We start from the raw sequence: 18,202 nt of genomic DNA on the forward strand, positions 1-18,202 counted from the left end.
AGTCAGGATAAATCCATTTCCAATTTGGTTCCTAAAACAAGCCTTAGGCTACTTAGCATACCCAAGAATTCCAACACAGGAACAGGAATAGCCCATTTAGCCCCTCAAGCCTCTTCTGCTGTTCAATGAGACCATGGCTGATCTGCAACCTAACTCCATTTACCTGTCTTTGCCCCATATCCCTTAATACCTTTGGTTATCAAAAGTCTATCAATCTCAGTTTTAAAACTAACAATTGATCTAGCATCAATTGCCATTTGCAGAAAAAAGTTCTAAACTTTTACTACCCTTTGCAAGAAGTGTTTCCTAATTTCATTCCTGAAAGGACTGGCTCTAATTTTTAAGATTGTGCCCTCTAGTCCTAGAATCCCCAACTAGCAGAAATAGTTTCTTGCACATCTACCCTATCTATTCCCCTTAATATCTTGATAACTTCAATCAAATTACCCCTTAACCTTGTAAATTCCAGGGAATTATTTGTTTAATCTTTCCTTGCAACTTAATCCTTGGAGTCCAGGTGCCATTCTAGTAAATCTACGCTGCACTCCTCCAAGATTAATATATCCTTCCTAAGGTATTGTGTCCAGAACTCAACACAGTACTCCAGGTGTGATCTAATCAGGGTTTTGTATAGCTGAAGCATGACTTCTACCCTCTTATATTTTATTCCTCTAGATATAAAAGGTCAATAAATTTGCCTTTAACTCCTTGAGCTTCAACTTTAGCTAACAGTCTCTTATGAGAAACTTTATCAAAAGCCTTCTGGAAGCCCATATAAATAAGATCCATAGACATTCTCCTGCCCACTAGTTTAGTGAATTCTTCAAAAACTTCAATATGACTTACCATTTATAAATCCATGTTGGATCTCTCTGATCAGCTGAAAATCTTCAAGCTATTCAGTCAACCTATCCTTAATTATAGGCTCTAGTAATTTTCCAACAACAGATGTTAGGCTAACTGGTCTATAATTCTCTAGTTACCGTCACTTTTCTTAAACAGTGGAGTGATATGTGCAATTTTCCAATCTAAATGAATGATCCCCGAGCTTTGGAAGATATAGTTAGGGCATTGGCAATGTTCTCACCTACTTACTTTCAACCCTTGGATGGAAACCATCTGGTCCTGGGCATTTGTCACTCTTTAATGCCATTAATTTCTCCATTACTATTTTCTTGTTTACATTAATTTAGTCATCCCGTGCCCGATTCAAAATTAGTTTCCTCGGGATATCTGGCATTTTGACATCTTCCTCTACTGTAAATACTGATGGGAAATAATTATGCAACATGTCCACCATTTCCTTATTTTCATTGACAACATTAAAATTATCCATTTTCAAGGGGCCCACATTGCTTCTAACCACCTTTTTCCTAATGTAATTGTAAAAGTTTGTCTTGATTGTGATATCCTTTGCAAGTTTTTTTTCATGCTCCCTTTTTATAGCTCTTATGATCTGTTTTGTCACCCTTTGTTGTTCTTTGTATTTTCCCATTTACCAGGATCTGTGCTTTTTTTTTGCATGTTTGTATGCTTTTCCTTTTAGTTTTATGTTGTCTCTTACCTCTTTAGTTGTCCTTGGTTCTCGAACACAAATTCATTTTTGAACACCTCCCCTGATCTTCTATTGATTTACTCATTAACAGATTTGCCCAGTTTACTGTGGATAGTCTCTGTCTTATCCTATTGAAATCAGCCTTAACTAAATTACAATCTTAGTAGCTATTTCATATTCTCCCTTTCAAACACAATGTTGAACTGGATATTATGATTGCTATTTGATAAATGCTCATACACTGAAAACTAAATCTGACTCATTACTAAACCTACTATGGCATGCACCTCGTTGGTTCTAGGACATATTGTTGCAGAAAATTATCCTGGACACACTCAAGAAATTCACTATCTTTCTGACATGTGCTAGTCTGTTTACCCTAACCTATATGAAAATTAAAATCACTCATTAAAGCCACTCTGCCTTGACTACATGCTTGTCTAATCACTGCATTTTTACAATCTAATACTTCACAGCTGCTATCAACTCCCACTACTGTCTTTTTCCAGTGGGCTTTTACTGCTTGGACTGGAAGCCCAGTGACCAAGGTTCAGTCGCCTTCGTGACAGCATTAGTGCGCAGGTCTTCAAGTCGGAGAAGTTACTTTAACAGGAGAATTACGTGAAGGTTGCTGTCTCGCCCCCAGCCCACATACTGAACTCTTGCCCTGAGAGATCCATTCCTGCTGGGATTACAACCATTCACACTGCATCGGCTGAAGCCATTTATAGTACTGTTAACCTCGACATTGAACTATAACTGCTTCCCCGCCATACAAATGTATATATGTACTACTGTCTTAAATCCTTTTTTATTTCTTAATTCTACTCAATGTCTCTACTGCCTGCTTACCTCCTATTATATCCTCTCTTAGCAATGAAGTCATTTCATCCTTAATCATTAAGGCACTCCTCCCCCTCTATCATTTTCCCTAGCGTTCCCATGGACCTTATAATCTGGTATATTTAGTTTCTAGCCCTGACTGTTTTGCAGCCATGTTTCAGTAATGGCTACCACAAGTTGAATTTGCGCCTGCAATCCATTCAGTTTGTTCCTTTTCCTCCATGCGTTTGTGTAAACAATGCTTATTTGGGCCATACACCCTAACCTGTCCTACTGCTCTAATGTTCTACTCACAGATTTCCTACTTAGAGTCATAGAGAGATACAGCACTGAAACAGGCCCTTCGGCCCACCGAGTCTGTGCTGACCATCAACCACCCCTTTATTAACCCTACATTAATCCCATTTCGCTCTCACATCCCCACCTTCCCTCAATTCTCCTACCACCTACCTACACCAGGGGCAATTTACCTTCATGAAACTGACTCCAAGTACATCTTGAAAAAAAAAAACACATTCCGATTACTACCATAGCTATCTTCTTTGCCAATATAAAAAGGCAAAATACTGTGGATGTTGGAAATCTAACGAAAGTTCTGCCATTAGGTCATTGACCTGAAACGTTAGCTTGGTTTCTCTCTCTACATATGCTGCCTGACAGGCTGAGTATTTCCAACATTTTTCATTTCTCTGCAGGTAAAATTCACTTCTATAAAAAATGGTGCTTTAAATGTGAAAATTTCTAATCACCAAAAAGTTAAGGATGCAGATAATATGTAGGCCAAGCAGAAATAATACACAACTTCTACAGCTCGATCAGAAAATATGTCACAAAAACTCTCATGTTATTTATTACTTGGGTGGCATAGTTTCTATGTTGCACTGACTTTCCCAATAATATCCTCACCACATTGCAATGCAACAAATCAAGGAATAAAACTGAATCCTATATCAGAAACAACAAAATAAGGAATATAATAGAAAGTTATTTTTGAACAGAAATACATATTGAAATAAATCTTTACATATTGACTATTAATATTGCACCCATATTAGGAGATGGAAAATGGTTGCCATAGACTGCGGTTTCCTAAAATATGTTATAGATGGGACAGCCAGTGAGCATTAATAGATTAATGATTGATATCAGTAATCGTAAACACAGTACAATATATTTGCTGATAGAAACAAAATAAAAGTGCAAGTACGTTTCTCATTTGTGCAATTTCATTAAAAAGTTACTTCAGTTGAAATACTGACCAACATAACTTGAACTGTAAAATGAACATGGAACAGTTCCATTAATTGATAATTGACTGCCTGTGCTGTACCACAAATTGGTTACGCCTGGTTCTATCAATTTCCCCTATCAAACATCCCACATTGGCACATGAACAATAACCTATCTCGTCAACAACACTAATTTCCATTTTTCTACTGCCTTAGTGTAGGCACTGTACAAAGGGATCGCAATTTGATGGCCGAGCGTGTTGAATCCAGTCACGAAACTGCACTAAATTGCAGCTCAATGATCAGAATGGTTGATACTGAAACTATACTTGCAATTAGTCCCTTGGTAAACGGGAGTCTTCACCGTTGCAAATTTTGCAATGGCCAAGATAGCCTGCAACTTATGTAGGTGCTCACGGATCACCGATCGGATTTGACTCCTGGATTTCTGCCATGCGTTCCCTCACAATTTCTCCTTGTTCGCATACACTCCAAGGTTCAATATTCACTACTTCCTTTGCACAACAGTCCTTTCCTCACAGCCACCCTCACATAAGCACTGCAAAACTATCGAGGCATAGCATTCACATGCTCCACATTTCTCTCTTCATAGTCCCCTTCACATGAGGGTAGCACCTTCTCATATTTTACAGGCGAAAGTATTACATAATAGAGAAATGACAACAACAGAAGCTTCCATTGGAGACCTCAACCCATTTGATGAGTGAGCTCTGGGTATTCAAAGCTACAACACTCAATAGCTGGCCAGAGATGAGGAAGCTGGAGACCAATAATGTTTGCATCCCACGGATTCACCACACACTGCATTCAAATATCATCTCAAAACCACTGCCACAAAAGCTGACAAAGAGGTGCCATACCATGACATATGTTTGCCTAGGGCAACCAGCTTCTGAGTTCTTTCTCATAACTGTAATTTTACCATCTTCGCCAGCACCTTTCAAGATCCAAAAGCTGGGCGCTTTCAGATGCTTTTCCACAGGCGTCACACTCAGCATCCCATCATTGCATCTCAAATAGCCAATCGCCAGCAGAGTTATTCACCTTGGGGGATTTAGATAGCTGGATCAGCAAGACAGGGGAGATTGTACTGAGCATGGATGGACAAGGCCAGGAGTATGTGGAGGAAGAAAAACAGAAAGCCATTCACTGGAGGTAAGTGTGATTTCTTTCCAGCTAGCAAGGATAAGGATTCAGATCTCCTTAAGAGAAGGATGCTTTCTGAGCACAAGAAGTTGTTGGGGGTCATGGAAAAAATCTCTCCAGAGACTTTTGGCAAATAGCAAGTGTGGAAGAATCCTCAATCCACATGTATGGGTTACTGAGGGACAAAATCCAGAGCATTCTGTCAGTCTTGAAAGCAGTGGCAATTCCACAGTCATTTGCAGAGCAGCGTCTTGTGACCGAGGTTGTTAAGAAAACTCAGATAGCTGCCATACACCCAAATGGACAGAAAAGCTACTGAGCTTGCCTAAATGAGGTGCAACATTGGGACATGCTTTTATGATGTCAACTCTGCCATAAACTCTGCTTTCCTGCAAATTGAAGGTACAGCAACATAGAGGCGCACAGCAGAGACCAGTCAGGAGTGTCAATGACTGATGCTCCTATCTTTCAGGTTGGTAGCACTTCCACAGCATTCTGTACCTCACCTCCCATGATTACTCAGGTAGGGCTGGGCTGTCCCTGCTGCCAGAAGGCAGCACCTGACTATGCACCCTAAAACATTGCTGATTAAAATATCTGAATCAGAACATTTTGAACTAATATCAATTATGATAATTTCAGGATCCAAATATTAGTGGAAATCATTGAAAAGCTTGTAGTTTATACTGGCAATCAGAATCTTTCTACAGAATTGATCCTAAAGGAAAGGTAATAAATGTTGCAGAGGTATGAAGAAGAAACCAGATGGCTCGTGTTCACTGGTGAAGTGGTTACAATAGTGTAGTTACTCGGTGCTGAATTAGAGTTATAGTCATACAAGGGGCGTTTAACTCATACTATGTTATTTATGAGCTCTGATTTTAACCTGGGATGAGAGATGAGAGTTGAGTGTTGGACTTTCCCTAAATTGCTGACATTTCATGAGGAGGTGGTAGCCCCGCCCACCAGCTGGGAAGTCAGGGGACAGCCCTCCTCCACCAGGCTTGGAAGCTATGCTATTTGCCGTAGCGCAGGCCCTTAATTGGAATGAGGCAGGACCTCTGCCCCTCTGAGACCGGAAGTTCCACCTCCAAAAGCTGCTGGCCAATCAGAGGGCCAGCAGCTCCCCAGTCCCAGCAGCACCAATTGCAGCGGTGGTCACTGCTGGGGCTGCACCCAGCAAGAAGAGGAAAGATGAACATCGCCCTTCAAAGAGGTAAGTGGGTACACGCCTTGCTGGAGACAATTGGCTGGGCCCTCGCGAGTGAGGTGGGTGGGTCAGAGAGCAGGGCAAGGGGGTTAGCTTTAGCAAGGACAGCTCGTGCTACTGGGGGACCCTCAGTGGAGCGTGAGTGGGGTGAGCATGGCAGGTAGTTAAATTTGCATTGGTGTCCAAATTACTTCATCGGACCTCGACTTTTGAATACTTACAAAGCTCTTGTTTGCCTGTGGTGAGGGACTCACACGTTGCCCCAAATTTTCCTGTGAAAATGGCCTCAGGCATGAGTATGGTGTCCTTCCAGAGGAAAAGACGCTGCATCTATTTTAACCCCTGCATGCCCCCACGTCCGGCATAGGAATTAAATTCGGTCGTATGGCGTTTACAAAGGGTTGCATTTTTTCATGGGGGGGCAAAGAGATTTGAAATGCTGTGAGATTCAACAGTGTTGAAGGAATTTTAATTTCTCAGAAGTAAGGGATATAGAGTCGTAACAGTTGTGACAAAGGGAGACTGCTAGATAGAGGAGAACGTTTCATGGATAAGTTGATTTCAAAAGCCCACATGCAGCTAGCACTGAGGAGACCACTGAGTGACAGTTATTATGTGGAACTATTCCATGCTACTCTGCCTCCAAAGCAGCTGGGGTCAACATCCCCAGGAATTCCATGTCCAGAACCTTTTGGATAGAAAAGTTGTGTAGGGTCCAGCAAGCTACAACAAAGCAGATACATACTTGGCATCATGTTGCATAACTCTTCCTGATCTTAGTTCCTTAGGGTAGTGTCCTTGGCCCAACCATCTTCAGCTGCTTCATCAATGACCTTCCTTCAATCATAAGATCAGAAGTGGGGATGTTTGCTGATGATTAGCACCATTCGCAACTCCTCAAATACTGAAGCAGTCCATGTAGAAATGCAGCAAGAACTGGACAACATCCAGGCTTGGGCTGATAAGTGGCAAGTAACATTTGTGCCACACAAGTGCCAGGCAATGACCATCTCCAACAAGAGAGAATCTAACCATCTCCCCTTGACATTCAATGGCATTACCATCGCGGAAACCCCCTCTATCAACATCCTAGGGGCTACCATTGACCAGAAACTGAATTGGAGTAGTTATATAAATACCATGGCTACAAGAGTAGGTCAGAGGCTAGGAATCCTGCGGCAGTAACTCACCTCCTGACTCCCCAAAGCCTGTCCACCATCTATAAGGCACAAGTCAGGAGTGTGATGGAATACTCTCCACTTGCCTGGATGGGTGCAGCTCCAACAACACTCAAGAAGCTCGACACCATCCAGGACAAAGCAGCCCGCTTGATTGGCACCCCATCCACAAACATTCACTTCCTCCACCACTGATGCACAGTGGCAGCAGTGTGTACCATCTACAAGATGCACTGCAGAAACGCACCAAGGCTCCTTAGACAGCACCTTCCAAACCCACGACCTCTACCACCTTGAAGCACAAGAGCAGCAGATGCATGGGAACATCATCACCTGCAAGTTCCCGTCCAAGTCACACACCATCCTGACTTGGAACTATATTGTCGTTCCTTCACTGTCGCTGGGTCAAAATCCTGGAACTCCCTTCCAAACAGCACTGTGGGTGCACCTACCTCACATGGACTGCAGCGGTTCAAGAAGGCAGCTCACCACCACCTTCTCAAGGGCAATTAGGGATGGGCAATAAATGCTGGCATAGCCAGTGACGCCCACATCCCATGAAGGAATAAAAAAAAGTAAAGCAGCAGAAGTGCTGAAAAGTGAAGAACCCAATTTTTTTCAATCAGTCTCTAGTCGAGGCATGCGTCTCATTGTAGCAATCTTCAATTCCTGCTTTTGTCATTTTCAAAGGGGTCATTATGCAAGGGATACACTTGGTTACCCACAGGTCATCTGGTTATTTGACTATCTTCCTTGAAGAGCTTAAGGAGGGCAGAATTCCTGAGGACGAAACCATCATGACAACTTCCACCAAATCATCATGGATGTGATTAATTCTTTGCATCTGGTCTCACATAATTCAATCTTGGCATTCAGGGACTCTAAGTCTTTTCTACTCATAACATTGAGGGGTTAATTCTTTAACTCGGAGAATCACAGAATTCTTATAGCACAGAAGTAGGCCATTTGGCCGATCGTGTATGTGCTAGTTCACTGCAAGAGGAACTACAAGAACACAAGAATTAGGAGCAGGAGTAGACCATATGGCCCATTGAACCTGCTCTGCCATTCAACACAATCATGGCTGACTTTAGGATTCAACTCCACTTTCCCGCCCGCTCGCCATATCCCTCGATTCCCTGAGACCAAAAATCTATCTATCCCAGCCTCAAATGTCTTCAACGATGGAGTATCCACAACCCCCTGGGGTGGAGAATTCCAAAGATTCACAACCCTTTGAGTTAAGTAATTTCTCCTCATCTCAGTCCTAAAGTATCGGCCCCTCATCCTAAGACTGTGATCCCATGTTTTAGATTCGCTGCAGAAATACTCTCTCAGTATCTACCCTATCCAGCCCCTTTAGAATCTTATATGTTTCAATGAGACTCAGTTAGTCCTCTTGCCCTTTCCCTATAGCCTTGCAAATTTTTTATTCTCTTCAGGTTGTTCAGGACACATCGTGAGGTTTGGGTGGAACCTACTGTTCAACTCCCCACCTGACCACAGCAAGTATGGTTTGTTATAACAGCTTACCCCCTTGGTGTTTTATTTGTCAAATAAACTGACTTTGAATCATGACTTTGAAAAAAATGGTAACTGCCCTGGTCATTGGTCTGAAGCATGAACCAAACCTAAATCACAGGTCTACATAAACAAATATGGGTTAATGAGATTTGTGATACTACTCAGCTGTTACTCATACTAAATGCCTGCATATATTCCTTGAGCCTTATTGTTCCTCCCCAGTGTACAGCATGGAAGGAGACCTTGCCTTTGTTATACCAGACTTCGTTCAGGTACTCTGATGCGGCTACCACCCCCTTCCCTCCACCCCTTCCCACTGCAACCCTCCCCCGCGCACCCCTTGCTCCCCCACACACGCCCTTCCCCCCGCCTCCTCCCACAGGCATCCTCCTATCCCTGAGCAGGGGCCCTAACAACCCCACCGCTTTGTAGGTGCCTCGGGAGAGACCAAGGCAAAGGGAGTAAACCCTAACAGAAAATCCGGAGCGGAACCCCGAAGGCGGTCATGTGTCACCTTTAGCATGTTTCTGGCAGTTCCTGCAGCCATACCGGTGCCAAACGTCATGCGCTGCACTCCTTTGGACCCCACCAGGAAGGCTGAGAGGGGGGTTTTGACGCTTGGGCAACTCACAACCTCCATACATCCGCCCAGGCATGCGCCATGGAGAGGTCACTCCATAGTCGCCTCACAGCGACCAAAACAACACGGAAGGTAGCAGTTACAGGTTATAAATCCAGCTCAACTGGTGTAGAGAATGGGCGCCACGGGTTGCCTTTGTCGGTGGGAGTGGTCATCGCATCTCACTGGACAGCTACCACCCACCTCAAACCGGGCAGTCCCCGGTCAGTAAGGTTCTGTCCTGCCACTGTCCACCTGCTTCAATGGGTGCTTGGAGCTCAGGGACATTGCCCAAAAAGTGGACTGCAACACCACACCAAACAGCATGACAAAAAAAGGAAAGAAGGTACCAGCGCTTCGTTTCGAAAGCTGGAACATCAGAACTTTGCAAGGGGAGAGCCAACTGTGTAACAGCCCCGACAACCAATTTTATCTGCAGCACCTGTGGAAGTGTCAGTCACTCTAGAATTGGCCTTTATAGCCACTCCAGGCGCTGCTTCACAAACCACTGACCACCTCCAGGCCCTTACCCATTGTCTCTCGAGACAAGGAGGCCAAAGAAGAAGAAAAAAAAACACAGACAGCGACAGGCTTTCATGCAGGTTTAAATAACAGAAAAATCAATTGTTTATACGCATTATACCGAAATTGTCGCAACCGTATCCACTCGCATTTGCGCACGCACACACACGAGACAGGTAGAGGGGGAATAAAGGGGAAAACAATTATATGTGGTGGGTAGGTTTTGGGGGAAGCCAAAGTAAACCTGGTGAATTCTCTTGGAAATCGAGTTCGCGTAGATTGTAGATTTCTCTGTTTGAAAGTTCAGTTGGAGTCCGTGGATGACTTCTCGTTCACTGCTGTCTAGTGTAGATGCAGAATTCTACAACAGGGCACGTGCCTTCTGGTTTGCTGCAAGCAAGCTCTGGATGCTGCTTTTCTTCTCTCTCTGGGCTGTTTTTTTTTAAGGTAAAGCTGTGTTACTTCTCACCTCCTGGTAGGAGATGCTTTGGTCTCTTCCCCATGGTGATCACACAATGGCCCTGGATGTGACTACTTTACATTTTCTTTGTTTCAGAAGAAGAAATTCAATTCTGGAATGTTTTAGGATGGGTGCAATTGACAATTAGCTTTGAAGATTTTCCTTTGTCCCTTTCAGGCATTTTGAATATACAAAGGCCCAGCCCTTTTTTTTTTAAGTGGCCATTTTGAAAGAAAGGTTCATTTTTGTTATGAAAGTCCTTTTTAAATATTTTTGAGGACTTGTGTTTGAAACTGAAAAGATTCCATGGATGTGTTTTTGTTTGCAAGGGTCACTGAGAGGTATTGTTTGAAAACAACCTTTACTGGAAATCACATGCCTTAAGCTCAAAAAACAACAGAAACCTTGGTTTACAGAGAAGTGACATGTCGATTTATGAGGGTCAGGTGTTGGTTTTGCTTCTGAGGTATTGTTTTGGTTCAGTTGGGGTGTGTGGGCTGTGGTTGAAGGCAGTTAGAGATTAATCTGCCAAGAGAAAAATACCAGCTCACCTCTTTCTTCACTTCTCTGAAAAGTTTGTGTATGAGAGCTAAAATCCCTGATGCTGCATTTATCCTGAGAAGCCGGAAAAATCTGCCAGATTAATTCTCAATGCCGCCTGAAAAGAACTTCTCCAGAAAAGATCCCAGTGAGCTGTCCTTTTTCTTCAAGAATTAACAAGTTTTTGACAAAGCCTTTGACAAGGTCCCACATGGGAGACTCATGAAGAAAGCAAATGCACATGGGATACAGGGTAACTTGATAAGGTGGATTCAAAATTGGCTTAGCTGTAGGAGACAGAGAGTGATGACAGACGGCTGTTTTAGTGACTGGAAGCCAGTGTCCAGTGGCGTACTACAGGGATCTATGCTGGGTCCCCTATTGTTTGTCATTTATATAAACGACATGGATGACTATGTGGGGGATAGGATCAGCAAGTCCGCGGATAACACAAAGATTGGCCGAGTGGTTAACAGTGAGGTTGAGTGTCTTGGGTTACAGGATGATATAGACGCAATGGTCAAATGGGCAGAAAAGTGGCAGATGGAATTTAACCCTGAAAAGTGTGAGGTGATACACTTTGGAAGGAGTAATGCGACATGTAAGTATTCAATGAATGGCCTGACACTGGGAAGTTCCGAAGAACAAAGGGACCTTGGCGTGTTTGTCCATAGATCCCTGAAGGCAGAAGGCAGGTTAATGGGGTGGCGAAAAAGGCATATGGGACACTTCAATCGAAGCATAGATTACAAAAGCAGGGAGGTCATGTTGGAGTTGTATAGAACTTTGGTAAGGCCACAGCTGGAGTACTGTGTGCAATTCTGGTCGCCACATTATAGGAAGGATGTGATTGCACTGGAGGGGGTACAGAGGCAATTCACCAGGATGTTGCCTGGGATGGAACATTTAAGCTATGAAGAGAGGTTGGATAGGCTTGGGTTGTTTTCGCTGGAGCAGAGAAGACTGAGGGGTGACCTGATCGAGGTGTACAAGATTATGAGGGGCATGGACAGGGAGCAGCTGTTCCCCTTAGTTGAAGGGTCAGTTACTAGGGGACACAAGTTTAAGGTGAGGGGCAGGAGGTTTAAGGGGGATTTGAGGAAGAACTTTTTTTACCCAGAGGGTGGTGACAGTCTGGAATGCACTGCCTGGGAGGGTGGTAGAGGCGGGTTGCCTCACATCCTTTAAAAAGTACCTGGATGAGCACTTGGCACGTCATAACATTCAAGGCTATGGGCCAAGTGCTGGAAAATGGGATTAGGTAGACAGGTCAGTTGTCTTTAATGCATTGGTGCAGACTCGAAGGGCCTCTTCTGCACTGTATTATTCTGTGATTCTGTGATTTTATTTGGTCAAAATATTCTTTTTTTTTTGTAAAAGAGCTCTACAGAGAAAATCAATTTTTCAGTTAACCGGTGTGTGTGTATGTGTGAGGGGCTAAGGTAAAAAGGGAACTTTCATATTTCAATGTGTGTGTTTAATGCTTTGCTTCATTACTGGATAAGTCTTGTTTTATAATAAACTGATAATTTTGTTGTTTATTAAAGAAACCTGGTTGGTGTGTTTTATTCTGGGGTAAACAGTAGGGTATATGATTGACCGTATCAGTAACTGGGTAAACATTTAAATATATGTTATGACCTGTGGAGAAGTGGAACTAGAAAAGACAGTGCACTGTTCCTGCCTCGGTCATAACATTTTTAAAGACAAAGTCAGTTTTTTTAATAGCTCCTTGGATTTTGTTCATAATTGTATTATACTTCTTGTGTGCGTGACAAGGTGGTTATCCAATTTTCTCCACCACATTCTTAGTCTCTATTGCCAGTCACCTTAAATCAGTGTCCTCTGGCTCTCCACCCTTCTGCCAATGGCAAGTTTTTCCCTATCTACTCTGTTTAGATCCCTCATGATTTTGAGCACAGCATCTTTAACATAATTAAATGTCCCAAGGCGCTTCACAGGAGCATTATAAAACATTATAAACCGAGCCATATAAAGAGATATTAAGCTACATGGCCAAAGGCTTGGTCAAAGAGGTAGATTTTAAGGAGTGTCCTAAAGAAGAAAAGCGAGATAGAGAGGTAGACAGGTGTAAGGAGGAAATTCCAGAGCTGAGGTCCTAGGCAACTGACGGCGTGGCCACCAATGGTGCCGTGATTAAAAGTGGGTATGCTCAAGAGGCCAGAATTAGATAAGTGCATATATCTTGGAGGGTTATGGGCCTACATGTGAAAACTAACGCTGTGCTATGTGCAACACCCCTATTAAATCTCCTCTCAACCTTCTCATCAGTCTTATTCATCATACTTTATGCGGTTACATACACACATCGTAAACCTGTCTTTGTATTCCTCGTAGACCTTCTTAGGCTGTTCCTATCTAGTATTGTACTTACTTCTCTAGTACTTTCCAACACTCACTTCCTTATGCACCATATTCCTCTTTACTATTTCTATATGCTGGCGCCCATCCCCTGCCAATTTAGTTTAAACCCTCACCAACCACAGTAGTGAACCTCCCCATGAGGACATAGGTCCCAGTCCTGTTGAGGGGCAACTTCTCCCTTTTGAATAGGTGCCTCTTGGCCCCAGACTGGTCCCAATAACACAAGAATCTGAAGGCCCTCCTGCACAATGGCTCAAGCCACGCATTGATCCTCCCCATCTTCCTATTTCTATTCTCGATAGCATATGGCACTGGGAGTAATCCAGAGATTACAACCTTCCAGGTTCTACTTTTTAATTTCCTCCCTAGCTTCTGAAAATCTGACTGTAGGACCTCATTACTTGCACTCTCTATGTTGTTGGTACTGAGGTGTACCACAACTTCTGGTTCGCTCCCTTCCCCCTGCAGAATATTAAGCACTCTTTGGTGGTGTCCTTTACATCCTCCTGTCCTCCCTGGCATCAGGAAGGCAACACAACATGTGGGACTCACAATGACAGTTACAGAAATGTCTGTCTGTGCCCCCTAACTATGGAATCTCCTATAATAACTGCATTGTTACTCTTTGCTGTTCCTTCCTGTGCAGTCTCTTACTCATGGTGCTATGGTCTGGACTGCACTCCTTCAAGGTATCATTACTACCAGTAGTCGCAAGTGCTGAGTACTGGTTTGACAGTGACACACACCCTGAATACTCCTGCACCTTCTGCCTCTTCCTACTCTTCTGGATTGCCACCCACCTACTATCTTAAACTCTCACTGCCTGTGGGGTGACCACCTCCTGGAATGTATGATCCAGGAAACGCTCATCCTCCATAATACTCTGCAGTGACTCCAGCTGTTCAAGCTCAGAAATCTTGAGCTCAAGCAGCTAGAGACACTTCTTACATATGTGATTCCCCAAGATACGAAGTTCTGAAGTTCACACATGCGCAGGATTTGCAAGCAACAGGTCTCAGCTGCCCATCCATGATCTAAAAAAAAATCACTCTGCCTTCTTTTATAATCTAGTTAGTACTTGTATAGCCTATTAGGTTTAATTAAAATTTCTCTAGATCTGATCTGTGCTAATACTCTTATTAATTCAGTTATTGTTATACTTACCCTGATTGGAATTCTATTAATTAATCTAAGCTGTAAATTTAATACAGTACTTTATAGTTTCCCAGTGTTAGTTTAAATGACTACCCTAGATTAGAGAGAAAAAAAACCTTAAAAACTCACCAACCAATCACCTACCTGCTATCCTCTGACATCACTCCTTGCTTTTTCTGGAAAACGCCATGGAAAGTCTTCTCTTTCCCGCTCTGATTTATCAGCCGCCACTGCTGCTACCAGGTCTCGTTGTCTCCCGCTCCCTCACGCGGACCACTCCTTGCTTTGTAAAAGACCAGAACAGCATCTCTTCCCTCACTGCACCGAACTCCCTTACTGACCAAATGCGCCGGGTTACATACTCGGTCGCAGAAGTACTCAGTCAAGCTGGACTCCGTCCTAATTACTTTCTTTTTCCTGTCACTCAGCCAACTTCATATTCATGCTGCCACTGTCCCTTTTATTCCATGGGCTTCAACTTTGCTGACATGCTTATTATATAGCACCTTATCAAACACCTTTGGAACTCCACGTACACCACATCAACGCCATTATCCTCTCTGTTATCTCATCTAAAAACTCTATCAAGTTAGTTAAGCATGATTTGACTTTAACAAATCCATGCTGGCTTTCCTTAATCAATCCACACTTGTCCAACTGACTGTTAATTTTGTCCTGGATTATCATTTCGAAAAGCTTTCCTACCACCTAGGTTAAACTGGCTGGCTTGTAGTTGCTGGGTTTACCTTCAGACCCTTTCTTGAACAAGGGCAACATTCGCAATTCTTCAGTCCTCTAACATTACCCCTGTATCTAAGGAGGATTGGAAGATTATGGCCAAATGCCTGCATAATTTCCACCCTTACTTCCCTTAGTCTCCTCGGATGCATCGGATCCGGTCCTGGTGAATTATCAACTTTAAGTACAGCCAGCCTTTCCAATACCTTCTCTGTCAATTTTTAGCCCATCCAGTGTCTCAACTACCTCCTCCTTCACTATGACTTTGGCAGTATCTTCTTCCTTGGTGAAGGCAAAGGACTCATTTCGTACCTCAGCCATGCCCTCTGTCTCGATATGTAGATCCCCTTTACGAACTGTAACCACCCTTCCCCCCTCCTCTTACTAGCCTTTTACTATTTATATGCATATAGAAGACTTTTGGATTCCCTTTTATGTTAGCTGTCAGTGTCTTCTCATATTCCCTTTGCCTCTCACTTCCTTTTCACTTCTCCTCTGAACTTTCTATATTCTCCTGGTTCTCACTTGTTTTATCAACCTGATATCTGCCATAATAAAAGCAAAATACTGCAGATGCTGGTAATCTGAAATAAAAACAAGAAATGCTGGAAATACTCAGCAGGTCTGGCAGCATCTGTGGAGAGAGAAGCAGAGTTAACGTTTCAGGTCAGTGACCCTTCATCAGAACTGGCAAATATTAGAAATATAAAAGGTTTTAAGCAAGTAAAGCAGGGGTGGGGCAAGAGATAACAAAAGAGGTGTTGAAAGGACAAGGTCACAGAGATTAACTGACCAGAAGGTCATGGAGCAGGGGCAAATGGTATGTTAATAGTGTGCTGAAAGACAATGCGTTAGTACAGAGAAGGTGTTAATGGATAGAAAACTGAACAGCTTGGCTCCAAGCACAAACATGAAAAAAACAGTGGGTAGGCACAGTAGAAACAAAGTAAACAAACTAAAATGAATAATAAAAATTATGTTTATTTTATTTTAGGTTTTTTTCATGTTTGTGCTTGGGGCCAGGTTGTTCAGTTTTCTGTCCAGTAACATCCTCTCTGTACGAACGCATTATCTTTCAGCACACCATTAACATACCGTTTTCCCCTACTCCATGACCTTCTGGTCAGTTATTCTGTGATCTTGTCCTATCAACACCTTCTCTTTTGTTGTTATCACTTGCCCAACCCCCGCTTTACTTGCTTAAAACCTTTTACATTTCCAATATTTGCCAGTTCTGATGAAGGGTCACTGACCTGAAACATTAACTCTGCTTCTCTCTCCACAGATGCTGCCAGATCTGATATCTGCCATAATCCTCCATATCACTTGATTCCATCTGTTCCATTTCAGTGAGGCAGGAGAGAAGGTTTATAATAAAATGGTGTAGTTAACTCCATTTGCCTTGCATACATCAGTGCTTTGTGCATTTTTTTTTAAATTAAGAAGCATAAACAGAATCAATGTTGTTGCTTGCTATTGAGGAAATTTTAAATGCATTTTCAAATTCCTATCTGCCTAGCCTTTGGCTATCCATTCATCTCAATACTTCTGCAACTGTCAATTTTCTCAATGCTCCCTCACCTCCATCTCTGGTGCAGCTGTCTCCACGAAAAATGTTGCATTCTTGCCCCGTGTTCATCTGCACCCCACCCCCACATGGACCCTATCTTCACTCCCTCAAGTCCAAGGGTTACAGAGTTGCACATATTTGGTACTCAACAGGCATATTTTAGCATAATTGGCTAGACGACAAAGTACATCATCTTTCTCTGCCAAAATCAATTACCCTAGGATCATCCTGGAGAATAAAGATAACAGTTACCTTCTTCTTTACACTACCAACGATCTCCTTAAGCCCCTCTCCAATATTCCTTCCCAATAAAAGTGCGAGGAGCTCATGGACCACTTTCTCGTTAAGGTTGGGATGACATATTCAGCTGCCTCTGCTGCTTCCTCCCTTTCTCCATTCCAACTAAACCTCATTCCAAGTTCCCTCTGCACCAATCACAAACCGTATTTCCACTTTCCCATCTTTCCTCATGACCTCTCTGAATGTATGTCATCCATAAGATCTACTTCCTAATCCCTGACCCCTTTCCCATTAAACTGCTGACCACCCAGCTTCCCTTCTAGACTAGCTGACATTTTAAGTGGTCCCCTCCCCTTGTGTACTGTCTTCCTCCTTTCCAAAACCACCATGATCACCTTCCTCAGAAAAAATCCCACCACTGACACCCTCCCCCCACCTCTGTCCTTGAAAGCTACTGCCCCATTTGCTGCTGAAATCTATGCCTTTTTCACCTCCATACTTGATTATTCTAATGGTCTCCTGACTGACATATCATCACCCACCTGTGTAAACTTCAGCCTATCTAAAACAACAGTACTCTATCCTACCCCGATTCAAGTCCAGGTCATCCAATACCCCTGTCCTCAATGGCTTACACTGGCTCCCAGTTACCCAATACCTCAAATTTAAAATTCTCATTGAATCCCTTCATAAACTCACCTCTCCCTTTCTGTAACCTCCTCCAGTCCTACAACTCCTCCTGAATTCTCCATTCCTCTGACTCTGCTCTATGGTGCGCCTCTCCTCTCTTTGTTCCATCACTGGCCCAAGGCATTATACAAATATAAGTTGTATTGAAAAAGAGAAAACATTTCGCTTGTTATTACACAATAAATACCTTGTTACATGGGGGTGTGGTTTTGTGCTGGTTGTAGATGGAGCTGTAGATGTGCTCTTAGGCTTTGGCCTAACCATCTCTTGCATCTGAAAGAAATATTTCAGATTGGAGATTGTGATTAAATATATTTATTACATATACACAAAGAATAAAAGTGATAGGCTACTGAAAGCAAAGACAACCTAATATCTAATATTAGGGAATAGAAACAATGACAATGCTTGGAAAGTAACATTGTGAATCAGAAATATTTTGGTCAAAACCAAGTTACATTGAGGTGAAACTGGACAGCTGCAGGGTATTATATTGGTCTCCTTTTATATGCACAATTTCATCTGCATTATTTATTTTCCAATTAGAACTCTGTTCAGGAACACTGATTTATACAAG

The 18,202-nt window shown here is 42.8% G+C and overlaps 1 protein-coding gene across 3 annotated transcripts in view; it reads right to left on the bottom strand.

Moving 5' to 3' along the window:
• The window catches only part of dnaaf11 (dynein axonemal assembly factor 11), a 124,768-nt gene that overhangs the window by 3,029 nt on the left and 103,537 nt on the right, over nt 1-18,202 (bottom strand). For all 3 annotated transcript variants that reach the window (XM_068031755.1, XM_068031753.1, XM_068031754.1), the window contains one exon: nt 17,813-17,898. In XM_068031755.1, the coding sequence (XP_067887856.1) occupies nt 17,813-17,898 (86 nt within the window). The remainder of the gene's footprint in view (nt 1-17,812; nt 17,899-18,202) is intronic.

This window comes from Heterodontus francisci, chromosome 5 (genome assembly GCF_036365525.1).
Source record: "Heterodontus francisci isolate sHetFra1 chromosome 5, sHetFra1.hap1, whole genome shotgun sequence".
Classification (NCBI taxonomy): domain Eukaryota; kingdom Metazoa; phylum Chordata; class Chondrichthyes; order Heterodontiformes; family Heterodontidae; genus Heterodontus; species Heterodontus francisci.